Raw genomic sequence first — 16,608 nt, forward strand, 5'->3', positions numbered from 1 at the left:
TTGGCTAACACATTGTAAACCCTTAAGGAGTACTAATTCACTGATAAGCAGTATAGAAATGTACATGCTATTGCTACTACTTCTTTTCTTGATAATTTTGCAACCCAAATAGTAAGTTGCTTTGCCTACTGGCTTAAAAGCCTAGTGGCCTAAAAACGGTAATACACAATCATTTAGTGAAACAAAATGGAATACATTTTGCAAAAAAGGAGCTTCAGTAATAGTATTCTAGAGATGATGATATTTTAATATTATGTAATAGATAATAGTTTTCTAGAACACTGCTATTGAAAGTGATGATCCTTGGATCAGTGCTAATCTCTGAACCATTGGCTGCTGCGTTTTGCCATGTTTCCAGGAAAGAAAGAAACAATTGTACAAATTGATACACATTTATTGCTGTCTCCTGGAACATTGGAAATTAGTAACTGCTGTTCTTCCACATCAGATAGCCTGAGAAGCACTGTCCTAGAAATCTCTACCCTGTTCACAGTGACACTGCCTGTCTGGGCATCTCTCCCCTCCCCATCTCCCCTTCGCTGATATGTCCCAGCTAAATTGGCTCTGCAGCTTTAACCTGACTACATCATATGCTGTCCCAGATCAATTCTCTCATGGTTTACTGACTTGTATTTCTTAAAAAGCAAGCATTATATCACATGAGAGCATTATATCACATTACCAGAAACTGCCAATAGTTTTGGGGAGAGACTGTGTTTTACTAAAATGCCAAGTTTATTGTGGATTTCTCTTGAAGTTGTTGAAACAGAAATTTTTAAAGGAGTATCTGCATATAAGTAATCTGGTGTTCTTGGTTTTTTTCCCCAAGCTGATGAAGGTGAGGAGATCCCAGGCCCCTCGCGTCAACATGGTTTTTCATCACTACAGAAGGGTACAGAAGAAACTGATCATCTCTCCATGCCCTCTTTTCTTCATTCTTCATCTCTGTTGGATCATTCAGATGTTATTAACCAAAGGCAAAACCTAAAGCAGACAAATTCATGTTCCCCATCTGCCAGTAGGGCCCATCAGCCATGTGCCCAAAGCCCACTTTTAGGCCATCAGCTCCTTGACACCCATATCCAACAGACTGACCTGTTCAGGCAGTGCTATCAAGAGCTGGTGGCAATCCACAGAGACATGGCAAATAACATGCATATAATCAGCCAGAGGATGTGTGACCTGAGTGGACAGGTTAGCCAGATGTGCCAGACTTTGACTCAAATCAAGAATGAGCTTCAAAGTGTGAATAATAGTCAGGTCTCTAACAATAGGCAGGGAATGAACCAGCAGACAGCAGAATCAAAGAGCCCTTCTGAACTCAAGTTAGAGCTTAACCAAAGTTATTCTAAACAGACTCCTCTTGTTCGGACTACTAGGTCACAGAAGAGAAAATACCGTTTCTAGTTCTCATCATTAAAACAGAAACAATGTTTAGCTGCTTTTGTATTAAGAAATACTACTGAGTATGATTATTGGGGCAAGTCAGTTAGAGTTCCCCTTAAGAGTGATATAAATTATGGGAACTCAACTGTAGGCTTTGCTCTGTGAACTTGGAAACATAGCACCTGGCTTGTAGAACATGCATTGGAATGTTGTTGTTGTTGTTGCTGCTGTGTGCACCTTCAAATCATTCCTGATCCTAAGGCCCCTATCATGTGGTGTTCTTGGCAAACTTTGGTCAGAGGGGGTTTCCCTTTGCCTTCCTCTGAGCTGAGAGAGTGTAATTTGCCCAAGGTCATCCAGTGGATTACCATGACCAATTGGGGATTTGTACCCTGATCTCCAAAGTCATAGTCCAGCATTCAAATCACAGGTTAATTAAAACCAATTAAGACCTGATACAGACCGGCAAAAAGTGCCGTCTTGGGGCAGATTTAAGGGTTCCATAGGGCTGGCCGTCCATAAACGCCCAGCCTTAATAGTGGCACCTGTTTGCCATCTTGCCACAGCCCCGCCCACATAGGGCACACGATGATGATGTCTGGGCATCTGCATGTCCAAACAGTGCTCGCGGGAAGCAGTGGCATCAGGATGTGTGAGCGTAATTATGGTACTCCTCAAAGAAGCCGCTCTAGGCGGCTTCTTTTTAGGGAGTGTGTCGGTACCGTGCAGTGCAGTTTGTGCAGCGCTGACGAAGGGTAAAGACGGGCAGCATCAAGCCGCCCATCTGTATCCCCTCTAAATTTCTTTCCTTGACTTTTTATGCTCAGGAAACATTACTCATGATTTGCTGTAATAAACTAATTGCACTTAAAAATAATTGAGCAGTACACAAAATGTATTTTGCTACCTGTCCTTCTGCTCTACTTCTGCTCTATTTCTGATATGTATCATCCCAGGTATGAAAGGCTCATGCAGAAGGCTTTCTTTTTTGGCCACTAAGGGAGACTAGATTAGATAGGCTTTTGATCTCTTCAGTGAAGCTTTTTTAAATATGACTGCTTTCTTTGCCTTAGCTATGGTCAACTGAGGTTTGGGGAATCTTAAAACTGCATAGGTTCTGGCAAAAGAAAGGAAGTGTAACTATATAGAAAATATTTTTTAAAAAGCAAAGATCATCTCTTCAAGCTTGGAAACAGTCACTCATCATACTGAATACTATACTGTTTTTCTCAGTTGTCAAAGTGGCACAAAAGCAGTTATGAAAAATGCCATCTACTTTAGGTAATCTTGTACTCTTGTAATATATAAAAATGAATTTAGACATAACAGTTACTGAAAACAAGTTTCACTGAAATCATATGTTTAACAGCTAAGCAACATGTCTTCAAGAAGGGTTGGTACTGGACAGCCTATTGACCTTTTTGGTTGTAACTGCAATTTTTCAAGAGACTATTATTGCAGTTTATCTATTGGCTATTGCATGCTGTACTGTGATTTATCAAAAATTGCCTGTGAGAACTGGAATGTGTTGCTTCTGTAAAAGCACTGGGAGCAATCTTGGATACTGATTTTGTGATGCCACTTTTGCTCTCCTGAATTCTGAATTCCTGTTTTATTTATACTGTAGGCTACACAGATACAAGTCTATAGTTTGTCATAGCACAGATTTGCCTGCTTATGTTGTTTACTGTTTAAGATGGTGACAGGCAAACAGAGACATAATTTTTCACACATTGCCCCAAAGTTGTCAAAACCCTAATATATCAGAAATGTGTCTCAGTCTGGCCTCACGGGGCTTTTGGAATCAAATTATTATTGCATCTATTTATAATATAAAATACTGAAACTGCATGTGAACAACCTGCTTCATACCTGCATCTGTTCCCCTGCTACGTATATATAATGGCTCACCACAAAACTGAGATACAAAAGATAATGTCCTTAGGGCACAACAGCAGGAAAGCATAATCCTTAAAGCCCTGTTTGTAGCAAGCATGATAACATAAACATAATGAAACTGTGGCTAGGCTGACTTTAAGTGCACAATAGAGGAAACAACTCATCTGTAGTGTTACTGCTTTTTGATAGAAAAAAAATATCCATGTGACCTAAGATGTGTATCATGATTGCATGATTCAATGAAATTAAGTATTTGTGTAACTTTTGAGCCAGCTACAGCATCCGTTAATTGCAAATTAACATGAAAGAAGTAATGCACAGAATCTGGAAGTCTTATCTAGGCATTTCACCTACAAAGTAAGTTTTGCAAATTGCAAAGCTATTTAGATAGTTAGCTTTATGGAGCAGGCATTTTGCTTATTAACTCTGAACAGTATCATATGCATTTTAATGCTATATGGGTTAAATAACTGGGAATGACATTAGTAACTCACCCCTGATGTCTTGAGTTGCTCTGCCAAGATTGCTTTGCATGTTAAGCTGTTGTAAAGTGATGTCAATGCCAGTACAGGAGCAGTCTTCACAACTATCCTCCTTGATGAATTGCTGTTGAGAACTCAGCCATACTTGAAGCAGTTAGCATTCTCAACTACCACGGAGGGTTGGATAATTGGAGCTTCTGGGGTTTCTGGTACTTGAATCACTCTCCTCACCATTATTCAGTAATACATTAAATTATGATCTGGGCTGTTTCTGTCAAGGGAATTCTTTGCAAATTTATGTTTTTTTGGATTATAACTCCTAAAATCCTTTAGCTGGGAGATTCTGGGTGTAGTCCTGAAAAGTAACTTTTACAAGCTCTGCTTTAAAACAGTATAAGTGAAACCCCTAGATTTGAGAAAAGTAGAATACTAATATAGAGAGAAATATGATATTAATAGATGAATAAATTTCATAGGTTTTTTGTGGATTTTTCAGGCTATGTGGCTGTGTTCTGGAAGAGTTTATTCCTGACATTTTGCCAGCCTCTGTGGCTGGCATCTTCAGAGAATGCTGGCATGGAAGTAAGTGGGTTATACTGTATATGCTGTGTGACCCTTGTTTGAGAGGAAGTGATTTACATGTTAATCTGTATGTTGGTCTGTTGTTGATTGGCAAGGCCAAGGGTCACACAGTATATATACCACACTCACTTCTATGCCAGCATTCTCTGAAGATGCCAGCCACGGATGCTGGCGAAACGTCAGGAATAAACTCTTCCAGAACATCCACACAGCTTGAAAAACCCACAAAAAACTATGGATGCCAGCCCTGAAAGCCTTCAACTTCATAATAGATATCATAATTTACTATTTTCTGTGGGAAATTAGCAACATGGGATATGTTATTTGCTCTATGAAATGTTTTCTTTGTATAATCCCACTAAGGATGCTTACTTGTATGTGATGGCTTAAAAATTTGGCATGTTTAAGTGCCCCGTTTGATTATATTGCTGTGCTTATCCTGATGCTATTTAAATATCATGGAAATTTATCTTTATGACTATTTTTGTTAACAATAAATATGCAATACTTAAATCTCAGACTCTTTGTTGGTCATTTGTTCTTGACACATGTGTGTCTGAAGATGGGCTTGGAGAAAATCAGACACATATAAGGTTTGACATTTAGCTCTGCATCCCTCATAATTCTCCCTTCCCCCAAATAACCACACGTGATACTTTTCTGGCTTTACATAATTTTCAGGATCTTTTTGTTACACTTTGTTTGTTTGTTTGTTTGTTTGTTTAATAAGTCTTCACTTCTCAACAGTAAGCAAAGGAAAGGTATTTGGTTAGAAATGTCCTTAATGCAGACATAGGGCCTGAACAGACAGGCCAAAATAAAGCTGCTTTGGGTCACTTTGGTGGTATGCTGTTTAAATGATGCATGCATTCTAAGAGGCCAGAAACCGTGCCAAAGCCATGCTCCAGTCCTAAGGACTGAAGCGCAGCTTTGGCACAACTTCTGGACCCTTAAGATGTCTGTGTCACTTAAACAGCATATCTCCAAAGTGACCCAAAGCAGGTTTATTTTAGCCTGTCTCTTTGGGGCCATACTTTAGTTAACAATGCCTCTGGCAAAGAAACTGATTTTTACAATCCTGGGGGCGGGGGGGAGCCCAGCCCAACCTCCCTTTTCTTGTCTTCTCTATAGATGGAAGTATTTGGTTGGTTGCTTGTTTGTTTTTGAAGCATTGGTTTTGGGAGGAAGGTGAAAGAGGGCTAGAGAAATACAGACTTATATTGAATCACAATATTGAGTCAGAGTAGCATGTCTGCAGTAAACAATGCAATAAATATTGACCCAGAAGCAATGGGATTATACTCTAGGTGATCTTGCTGTAGCTGTGTGTTTACGTACAACAGGCAAGATAAATAACTGCCTCCACTTATGGACCATGCGTGAAAAGCAAAACAGAAAGAAAAGGGGAAAGCAGATTAGCCTGCCTCACCAGTTACCCTGGCATGTTGAAACACATAAAAACATCTATAAATTTCACCACCAAAATAGATCAATAGAAAAGTTAAGGTTGTTGAAAGAAAGCAAAATCATCTCCGGAACCATTTTGAAAGAAGCTTTCAAGGCTCTCTAGAAGATTCAAAATATGTTTTTTTGTTTGTTTGTTTGCTTATGTATGCAAGGTTTACCTGACTGTGTTGTTTCATTTCACATTTGCAAAATGTTAGTTTTGAATAAAATGTTTGCTGTAACATACTGAACTGCTCTTCTGTTCTGTGGGGTAGGAACTTATCCCTGTTCTTTCCATATTTTTTCTACTTCTAGTACCAAAGTTTCTGTTATAGAAGTAAAGCCCAGGAAAACATAAATTTTGTTAAGTAAAGCATACCTGTAATATTCAGTCCTGTTCCTTAGGTTCATTTTTACATGCAAAATACAACAGTACTTGTTTTCACTGTTATACAAAAATTCAAATTCAAGTTACCATTTTTTTTAGATTTCTTATCTATGAACTATCTCATAGGATCTGAACTATAGCTCTGTGTAGTGCTATAGGAAACATAGATAAGTATATTGAATGAGGAACTTACATCAGAGTGTATCAGAGGCTTCTTCTGAATCAGGTTTTGGGGATGTGCCACATATACAGTTGGCCCTCCTCATTTGCAGCTTTGACTTTTGCGGATTTGTTTATTCATGGAATTTATTAGTATGTTCTCTCTAGGAATCTCTAGGTCCTCCTGCATGACTCTGCTGGAAGCTGGAGGATCTAGAAATTTCTAGAGAAAACACTTCTTTAGGCATTTTTAGGTCCTCTAGCATGATCAGCTTCTGGAGGATGTTGGCCACAGAGTTGAGTTGGAGGACCTAGAGATTCCTAGAGAGGTGTTCTCTCAGGTTTTGAACTGATTCTAAGATTCTCATTTTTCTTTTTCCATTTTTAAAAGCTGTACACACACACACACTCCAAAAAAACAAAACCTGGTTGGGGAATTCCTGTCTCTAAATGTCTAAGTCAGGATGGGGAACTTGTTTTGGATTGCAACTCCCATAATCCCTTACCATTGGCCATACGTGTTAGTCTCACTAAAAATAGTGACATCGCTAGGGTTAGTGTCACCTCAGTGTGGTAACTTATGCCGTCACCCCTAGGCTCAGAGGTGCCAGACCAATTGGCCCTCAGGAGTAGATTGGGCCCCTGTGGAACAGAAAGACTCCATCTACTTGCCGCTGATAGCTGGAAGACTGGGGCACCCAAAGGGGCTGTTGTGTTCCAGATTGTTCTAGTCTCCTTTCCTTGTTTGCAAGTTCCAAAGGTGTCCAGACACCATTCGGCATTGGGAGAAGCCTCCAGGAGTTTGCCGTGGCTTGCCAACAGTGTCTTGGCTGGCCTCCTTGCCACTTCCAGATGGGTTGATCAGGTTCTTCCTAGTCCCTTCAGTCTCTGGGTGTCCCGGTCTACCCATAGATAGGAACTGGGGTGCACATCACACTGGAAGGCAAACATCACTCTCTGAGGTGTCACCCAGTGTGGTCCACTCTCCCTGGACCCCCACCCCCCGGAAATGCCTCTGATTGAAAGTCCATAGTTGCCCATCTTGATCCAAGTTTACCCAGTAGGAACAATAACATGAAAACTCTGTATCAGAAACAAAGAGTGGTTTTTGAAATTTTTTCACTTAGTTGGAAATACGCACAATCTGTTCCCTGGTTATCTTTTACCCTGGCGTAGCAATGTGTGGCATTGAAGCTGGATGAGAAAGCTTAACTGCAAATCCAGAAGCTGCTGTGTTCTTTGTGGTTTACCCAACAATTTTTATACACTTTTTCCTATGTATGTTACATGCCCAGTGAGGGAAACTGGTGAATGCTGTTTCCGTGATCACTGATATCCTGGCCTCTGTACATTCCTCCTTAACAATTGTTCAAAACCTGAGAAGGAAAAAGGCTGTCTTATGGAAACATGAATAAACGCCTCAGCACACATTGCATGTATAGAATAAATCCATTTTACCACAGCACAAGATAACTTGGTTTGTTGTTGGGAAATAAGTGTAGTCCATACATGCATAGTCTTCTTAAGTGTTTATATCCATTTTGAGTATGACAAGTGCTAAGGTTTTCTAACATTCTCTTTTACTCAGTACATAAATATGGTTCAAAGTCTGTAGTAGTTACTTCTGCTTCTTTTTTTTCTAGCACTGTAATTAATTATTTCTGCCACCCAAAACTGTTCATTATAATACAAGCTTTAGTATTAGATTTGACTCCCATGCACATATTAGAAAGATGTTTACCAGAAATGAAAGTATTCAGTGTAAAATATGATAAATTACATTGGGGGTAAAAGCTAAAACCATTCCCGTTGTTTAAAATGGAGTATTCCCAGGAGCTGCTCTTACTTTCAGTGAAGTAATACCCCTGCTCACCTCTTATTTAGCTATGTACATAAATGTGCACAGTCCTCATTAATTTCAATTAAATCTTTAGCAGACCTCTCTTAAAATCCCAAAATACTCTCTGTTTCTAGCAATCTCTTTTATTCAGTATATAAAACTAGAATGTTTGAGAATCTGTAATGTTTCATTTGCATTTTACTTTTCCAACTCTGTGTATGATTTAAGCATGCAGATTACCAAAATGCAAATACCTGTGAATGTCATGATGAATCAAAGCAGGGGAGGGGAATTTCTGGCCTTCAGTAATTCCCCATGCAACTTAGAATAGTTCCTCTGGTCTTATCATCAATCAGTTATCAGATTTAATTGTAGGAAGATTTTGCAGTGAAATGGAGACCAGGATTTGAATTGCTGCTTGGCCATGGAAACCAACAGGGTCACCTTGGACAAATCAGCCTCAGAGAAAGGCAAAGGCAAACCCCATCTTAACAAATCTTGTCAAGAAAACCCTATGATAAGGTTGTCTTGGGGTCCCCATAAGTCAGAAACAACTTAAAAGCATACAACAATCATTTTTGCTGTTAATTTGGTGGCCTAGTAAAAGGAAAGATAACTGATTTTCTGAAGTTATGAGCGTGGCATCCATCTTTGTGAGAATCAGTTTTTCACTGGATGGGCATTCCTCTCCATTTGTTTTGCACTGGTATAATGGCAACAGCATGACTGTCTAACACAGTTTTACTCCTTATACTTCCAGGTATTTCCACAGCTGTCTCTTTCTGTTAGATGCCTCTGGTAACACAGAAAGAAAGAGATGATTGAGGGAAATGAGATGTGCTCCCCCCACCTTATTTTTATGTTATTTTTATGATGGTTGAGGGTTTCTCACTGCCAGATGCTTTATGAAAGAGGTTTGAAATGACTACCTTACAGCAGCAATTCCACGCAGTGGTCAATTAGGAAAGCACCTTTGGTTCTAAGAATGCAGTGGCAAGAGAAGTCCAAGGGAGGCACTAGTTTTATTTTAAGCCACTGTAAACTTTTTAGTAAAAGGCATACACTTTTGGTTGGTGACACATTCTTTCAGTGCTGATGACAATTAAGGGGCTGTGCAGACAGCCCCTAAAGGGCGGCCTGCAGGCACCTCCATTTTTGCCGGATTGGGGTTGCGGCAACCGCATGCAGTGGCCCCGATCTAGCTTTTCCAGGCTGCAAAAAAGAGCCACATAAAGTGGCTCCTTTTGCACCCTGGAAAGGCTGGAATAATAATAATAATAATAATAATAATAATAATAATAATAATAATAATAATTTATTTATATCCCGCCTCTCCCTGTATTGGCTCAAATAGTCATGGCAGCGTGGCTTTATGACGCTTCTTTGGTGCTGCATCATGCCTCCCTGGGGGCAGAGCTGGGGTGTGCATCCTGTTGATGCTACACCCTGACTCCGCTGCCAATCCGGCCTTTGTGGCCAGTGTGTACAGGGGGTAAGTCTCTTCCCAAGTAGAAACAACAGGCCTAGATGAGTTTTAAGAAATCATTTAATATTCCTGAGGTGTGCATGTTATTTTCTTATAGCTCTGTCAGTTTGCATGTCATTATTCATGCCATCCGACACTCCTGTATCTGTGGCTTCCTTTGAAGGTCACCCCTGCTGCAACTGTGGCTAAGGTTTGTTTAATTTCTATTAAGCTTCAATGCCTGCCTCATCCTTGTCCTCAGGTATGTGGCCATCTCCCGAGAAGAGAGAGAACAGAATCTGATGGCCTTCCAGCACAGTGAGAAGATTTACTTCCGAACCTGTCGGGACATCAGGCCAGGGGAAAGGCTGAGGGTCTGGTACAGCGAAGATTATATGAAGAGATTGCACAGCATGTCTCAGGAGACCATCAACAGAAACCTCACAAGAGGTGGGTGTTTTTCCTTTATTCATTCTCACTGCTTAAAACAAAACACCTGAGTACGTTTATAAGCTAGGCATGCAGGTATCTTTTTTAGAAAAAAAACCTATTTACATAAACCAAAGAGGGTTTAAAAAAATCCAGCATCGTCAGACAGCTAACTCAAATAAGCAGACATCCCAGCGAAAGCAAATTCATTATGAACGTGTGTGTGTGTGTGTGTGTGTGTGTGTGTTGATAGCTTTTATTTAATATTTGCCTAGGAGGCCAGGAGGCAAACTGACTTGAAAGAGATGTTCTCTGATACACTGGATTTTCTGCCTCATGATATGTTATGTCATCTTTGCTCCAGTGTAAAAGGCCGGTCCAGACAGCTTCTCATAAAATGTATTTCACTGGTAGAAAACTTAAATTTGCCACTATATTTATATGTGACAAAGAGCAACAGACAATAACATTTATTATGACACTGGACAGGTTTACGTAATATATACAGGAATGCCTGTAAGGTGTGTAAATGATCATAGCTCACCTTTGCAGGGAAGAGGGCCAATCCTGGGGTTTTTGTCACTAGTAGAAACTCCAGGCTTTCCATAAATAGTGTCTCTATGTGCAGGAGGAGTGATGTAGAGAAGAGACAAAGTCTCAGGCTGTTAAAAGATTATTTTATTCTTGCAATTAGCCCAGCGCATTTTGGCCTAGTAATATTTAATATCTTTCTTCATTAGGAGTAACAGAGAACTCCTCAAATATATCTGTCTCTACTAGCCTTAGGATACCACCTCAGGAATTGTTGGCCTTTTCAGGAACCTTTGGCTTTTTCCTTCCATGCTCAAGCAGGGATCAGAATTGCTAGATGTGCTTTTCACAGTTCCCAGCAAATCTAGCAGTTATGAACATTGGTGAGGGAGAAAATGTTGGAGAAACAAGGTTAAGCTGTGGAGTTCCTTTCGTCCCTCTGATTGCTTCTTCCACACACTGTTAGAAATTTTTCACATGTATAAAGTATGTTGTACTGGAGCTGTAAAAGAAGTGTAATGTACAGATTGGTCCTGAAATATGAAACGGTGTCTGTGTCTGCATGGGCCAAATACCACATCCTCCCAACCTCCTCACAGCAGGATCCAGTCCCCTGATCCTGGTGCAAACTGTCCAGATGACATATGGCCAGTTCAGCACTGAACCCATGACATACAGTATCATTCTTAACACAGTTTAAAAAACCTCACCTTTCACTCTTTGATCTTATAAGAAAATCTGGAAGCCTCCAGAGCAACACCAGGTGGCAGTTCACATGTGTGTCCTGCTGAACCAACTGGTGCTGATGCTGTAGGTTGCTCCCTCTGAGATCAAAACAAGGTCCCCAGCCATGTGATCAACATCAGGCACCTCATTTTCACCCCTGGAGTAAACTACGCTGCTAGTAGCTCCAGGTGGCACAGTGGGATACATATGTGAATAGCTGCCTGGCATTGCTCCAAAGTGCCCAAGTAAAGGGCATGGGGATTCAGGAGGTCAGAATGCTCTGGGCTGCTTGAAAATGCACATAAGAACATTACCATATAGCAAGTTTGTTCTACCTTCTACCCATACTACATATGCCCACTTAATTGTTCTCTGATCTGGTTCCTCTGAAGTTGTTAGACATGCTTCATTCTGTGGTACAGGAAGTAAGGCAGCAAAGCTAAAGGAAAAATAATGATCTAAACAGCTAAGACAGTTCAATCTAAAGGAATCCCCTGCTTCTGTGTAATAACTATCTTAAGCAGGGGTGTAACTCAGTAGCAATCCCAGGTTCCAGCTCTGATGTTTTCAATTAAAAGGTGGCTGGGATTTATTTGGTTCATATCCTAGTGGTCTGTTGCCAGTCAACATTGAACTTAGGCAGGCATATCGTATCACTCAGGTTAAGGCAGATCATTATGTCTTATGGGGCATATCTGCACTAAGCCTTAAGAAGTTGCTGTATTAGAAGTGCAGAAAGCAAATGGTGGTTGAAAAGGTACAGTTTGGCAGACCAATCCCTCACAGTACACAGAATACTGTTGGTTTGGGCCATCTCCATTTCTGCATATGCCATGCAGTAAGTTATAGAGTAAGAGATGCTAGGAACTGGCATGCACAATGTGTGAAGCTAGGGTCATGTCTACATACATAAACACATACACATTACTGTTTCAATATTTGCTTCATCATGGCAGGATGTCTTGAAGCAATTCCCTCTAAATAATAATTAAGGCATCAGCATCCTGAAAACTGTTTCAGTTCATTTAGTGAAGGACAATATGGAACTCCATATTCTTATAGCACATAAGCAGATTGGGAGAGGTTTATAATGAATAGGATAATGAAATGTTTATAATGACTGTTGGGATAATGGGATAAGGCAAGTGGGTAGAGGACTTTTCTCACTTCTTCATAACATTAGAACACTGAGTCACTTAGAATAAGTTTGTAGAAAATTCAGTTCACAAAAGGAAAGTGATGTTTTACAGATAAGCATTTCTGATGAAACTTGTTGCCACAAAATATGGTGACATTTTAGGCAATCTGGCTTAATTATTTTTAAATGAGTTTTGAAGAATTCTGGGAGAACCGGTCTATCAAGGGTGTCCTCTGAATCCCAGGGTATTCTTCCTGCTGTGGTTATAAGTTTCCTGGAAGCCTCTGACAAGCCACTGAGGGGAAACAGTTTGGATTAAATGTACCCTTAATCTCACTCAGCAAGACTCTTCCTACATCCCTATTGTAACAGAAATTTCAGGAAACTTAAATTTCTAGGACTGACAGAGCAAGGATTGGCAAGAGGACCTAGTAATTGAAAATCCATAAGTTTATTTCCAATTGTCGACAAAGGAAAACAATGAACTCAGTGGAATTCAAGTTCCAAAAGCTGAGACCCCGAACAAGACAAAATGGCTCTTTTTATATTATTCAAGACAAAGAAGCTTCTTCAATACACCTGATTGGCTAATTACAATTTAAACATACAGAATTCTTACAATCAGAACAGAAATACATGCATACATTAAAACTGCATCATCACTCCTTACCCCCTCCTGTAGCCTTCCTCCTAACCTTGCTTCTGAATGTCAACTATGTGTCCTTATCTCAGTAGTTTATGTTATGTCTTTTTTACTGGTGCCAGCTTCCATCCAGGTCAAGATGCACTCCTTATTCCTTTGCTCTAGTTTTCTCTAAACTCCAAGCCTTTATTTCAAAAACCATCTCTCTGGCTGACAAAGGTGACTCCATCTTTCTATAGTTTTTTATTTCAACAAGGAATATTTCCACCACATTCCCCCCTTTTGATGTTTCATCAATATTCATATTGCATGATACTATCAACTATTAACTATGTTTATATGACACTCTAAACTCAGAACAAAACAAACCTGTCTAGCAGTTACCAAAATATTAATATTCTTACCATCACCAGGCAATAACATCTTCCAGTCGGTCCAATTTCAGAAAGACAGTGTATAGCATTAGTTAAACACACATATTCTCATTGCTTTTAACCCTTTGACACTTTTGTTGGATCTGATTCTCTGGAGTTTACTCTTGCCACCAAGCTAATCTTCTAATAGTGATGTATTGTGTATTTGTTTCATGATTCAATAGGAAAACTCCACTATAAAGAATATTGTATCTGCTGTCAGAATCACCTCTCATTGAGAAACTATAATTTTTAGCCTGGTTACAGACTCTTGCCAAGCAACTGTTACTATGCTTCTCTGGACTACTCTCATAACAGAATAGGAATGCCCAGGGTGCCACCATGTTTCAGATGTTCCTCCACTCCAGGGGCATCTTCCATCTCACGTTTCCTCAGGGAGATCACTATGGAATAGCTCTTGTTGTGTAATGCCATTTAATCAGAATAGATCTGGCCTTCACACTTTAAGACTATCTCCAGATGTATAAAAGTCTCCCTCCTTTCAAAGAGCGTCCTGAGAAAAAACTTACCATGCTTGACTTGAATTTTATGCCAATTCCACAGTTAACAATAGGAATCCTGACGACAAACACAATTATGTCTTTGATCATGGAGCTTGATGAGCTTATTTCTTCTTTTCAATAGGGTTGCTTTATTAACTTTATTGTGAAAATCATATGTTATTGCTTATGTCAGGAACATATGTGCATGTATATGTAGGCTTATGTCTTGGGATGTGATTTGATTTGAGAATATGTATGATTGAACTTTATCACTTTTAGCATTAATCACTTATAAAAACTTCAGACAACAAACAGAAACATGAATAGAGAACACAAACAAGGAATATAGACAAGAAAAAGAGGCAATGTCTCTGAAAAAAATAAAAAATTCTTTTGATGAAGCTTCAGCTCAAACTTGATTGAAGTCCAAGGTGGTGCCCATTTCAGCTTCCGGGGTGTGAAAATGGGACATGCACCTGTATGTGTATTCTTTTTATTAGTTTTGTGCATCACTTATAGCAAACATATAGGAAATCATAAAAGAGAAAACGGGGTGATAGAGAGCATTTGAAATCTTTCTTTCAGAGGAGCTGGCGTAGAGCACCTGAAGCCCTGGAAAGGTGCAGCCTAGCTTTTCTTGATTGATGGCGAAGTAGAGCCCACTCAGCTTCCGGTTGTAAGTGGGGCTTAAACTTCGTTCCTCTTGTCTGTGCTCCCCCTTTTTCCCAGGCAAAGGAAAAGCAAAAAACTGAAAAATACTAATTGACAAGTTATTAGAATGTTATGAATACATTAAAGGTATACTTTAGCCACATTTCATTAACTCCCCTCTTATAGGCTTTGCTAAGATATTTCTCTTCTAGAATTTATGTCTCACTGCTAACTCTAACTAACAACAGATCCCCTAGGTCATTCTTGGGTCATCCTGAGCGCTTTATGCTTTAGGTTTTTATCTATGCCTGCATCTTTGGACCTTTTGAATGCTTTTTTAAAAAAAAACATATGTAACCTTAATTTTACAGACTGCATTTACATGTACATACTGAATATGAAACTTTAACTCTGACCCAATGTACTCACAGCTTTATCTCATTTGAATCCACAACAGTTTGACAACAGAACAGGGAACAGGAAGAAACAAAACTATGATAGAGTGACTTCTTTACTTTTTACTCAAGACTCAAAAAAATCAGTTGATGCTCTTTTTTTTTTTAGTCACTCCTCTCAGGCCAAAATGATATATTCTAGCTTGGAATTAGGATCATACATGCTGGCTTGAATTTAACTTGATTAATTTTGATTACATCTGGCAGTGGAAACCAGAATTTGAATTTGTAAAATGTTTCCAAATTTTCTCTTGCTACAATATAATAGAATACCAATCTCTTTAATACTTTCATATCGTTCCTTATTCCATTCCAGAACCACATAATAATTCAACATAGGATCAACTGGCTCGCCATGTTATTTTTTCAAAATAACAAAAATTATAAATTTCAATGAGTGTAAATCAAATTGACAATCACTAATTAACCAGAATATAACAATTATATTCTCGATCTCTGGGTTCCAAAATCACAAAAAGAAACTTTGAGTGCTTTCAAAAATACATTTAGATATTATAAAAAATAAAAATAACAATTCAAGCTAAAACAATATACAAAAACCTCTTGGATGGGCCATTCTCAAAACTTAAAAATATAAAAATAGTTCTCAGCGTCTGTTGTAACAAGAAATCATTTCAAAAACTTTAGGCCAGAAATTTAAAACAAAAAAAACAACAATTATTGCAGTCAATAAGCAAGAATCAAAACAAATCAAAATATTCAAGAGCAAAATTAAAAATTAAAACCAGGAACAAAAATGATTTTAAAAAAACCAATTTTAACATGACATTGGCAAGACTTTGCAGGCATCTTTGAGCTCAAAAATACAAAAGCTATGGCCTCAAAAATTAGCAGTTGAAATAAGTACAAAACAAGCACACAATATTCAGAAAAAGCGAAAATTCAAAAGGCCAGGGAATAGGCCAGGAAACTCATGGATCACAACTTAAAACTCAAAAAATAAAAATAAAAAATAAACCAACTCTAACCAAAACTTTGCATGGCCTCAGGCAAATGCTCATGATTGCAACAGCTGTTTCAGCCTAGCACAGCTGTAGCCTTACAAAACCAAAACATCCTAACTTTTCCCCAGGCTTCAAAAGAATTCAGGCCTAACACACTAATCTTATCAACTTTAATTGGAAAAATAATTTAGCTGGATTGCCAATCAGAAGATTGCAGGTTTATAATTTAAAATCCAAAAAGCACAATGGAGAATTCAAAAACAAAAAGTCTCTTTGGTCTTCACTAAAAACAATTGCATTAAAAAAACATATATAAATTCCCAAAGGCACAACTTAAACTTCATTTTAAAAACCCATGAGAGCATCTTGAGGCCAGAAAATAAAAACAAAATATTGAGCAAAAAGCTGCTTGCCTGTAAATTTAAAAATATCAAAAACAAGCTTGCATTCTCTGGTCAGATAGAATCCAGTCTGGCTGCTATTGATGTAATATGAACTCTCTCTACA

General features: G+C 38.8%; 1 protein-coding gene across 4 annotated transcripts in view; it reads left to right on the forward strand.

Moving 5' to 3' along the window:
• Nucleotides 1-16,608, forward strand: part of LOC149314623 (zinc finger protein 862-like) — an 81,182-nt gene that overhangs the window by 41,008 nt on the left and 23,566 nt on the right. For 3 of the 4 annotated variants that reach the window (XM_089521499.1, XM_089521501.1, XM_089521500.1), the window contains one exon: nucleotides 9,910-10,097. In XM_089521499.1, coding sequence (XP_089377625.1) covers nucleotides 9,910-10,097 — 188 coding nt within the window. Of the gene's footprint in view, nucleotides 1-829; nucleotides 4,841-9,909; nucleotides 10,098-16,608 lie in introns of those variants that run through there. The other variant, XM_089521502.1, reaches the window with a different exon arrangement.

This window comes from Sceloporus occidentalis, unplaced genomic scaffold, assembly GCF_023333645.1.
Source record: "Sceloporus occidentalis isolate IW3139 unplaced genomic scaffold, rSceOcc1.0.p SCAF_4, whole genome shotgun sequence".
Taxonomy (NCBI): Eukaryota; Metazoa; Chordata; class Lepidosauria; order Squamata; family Phrynosomatidae; genus Sceloporus; species Sceloporus occidentalis.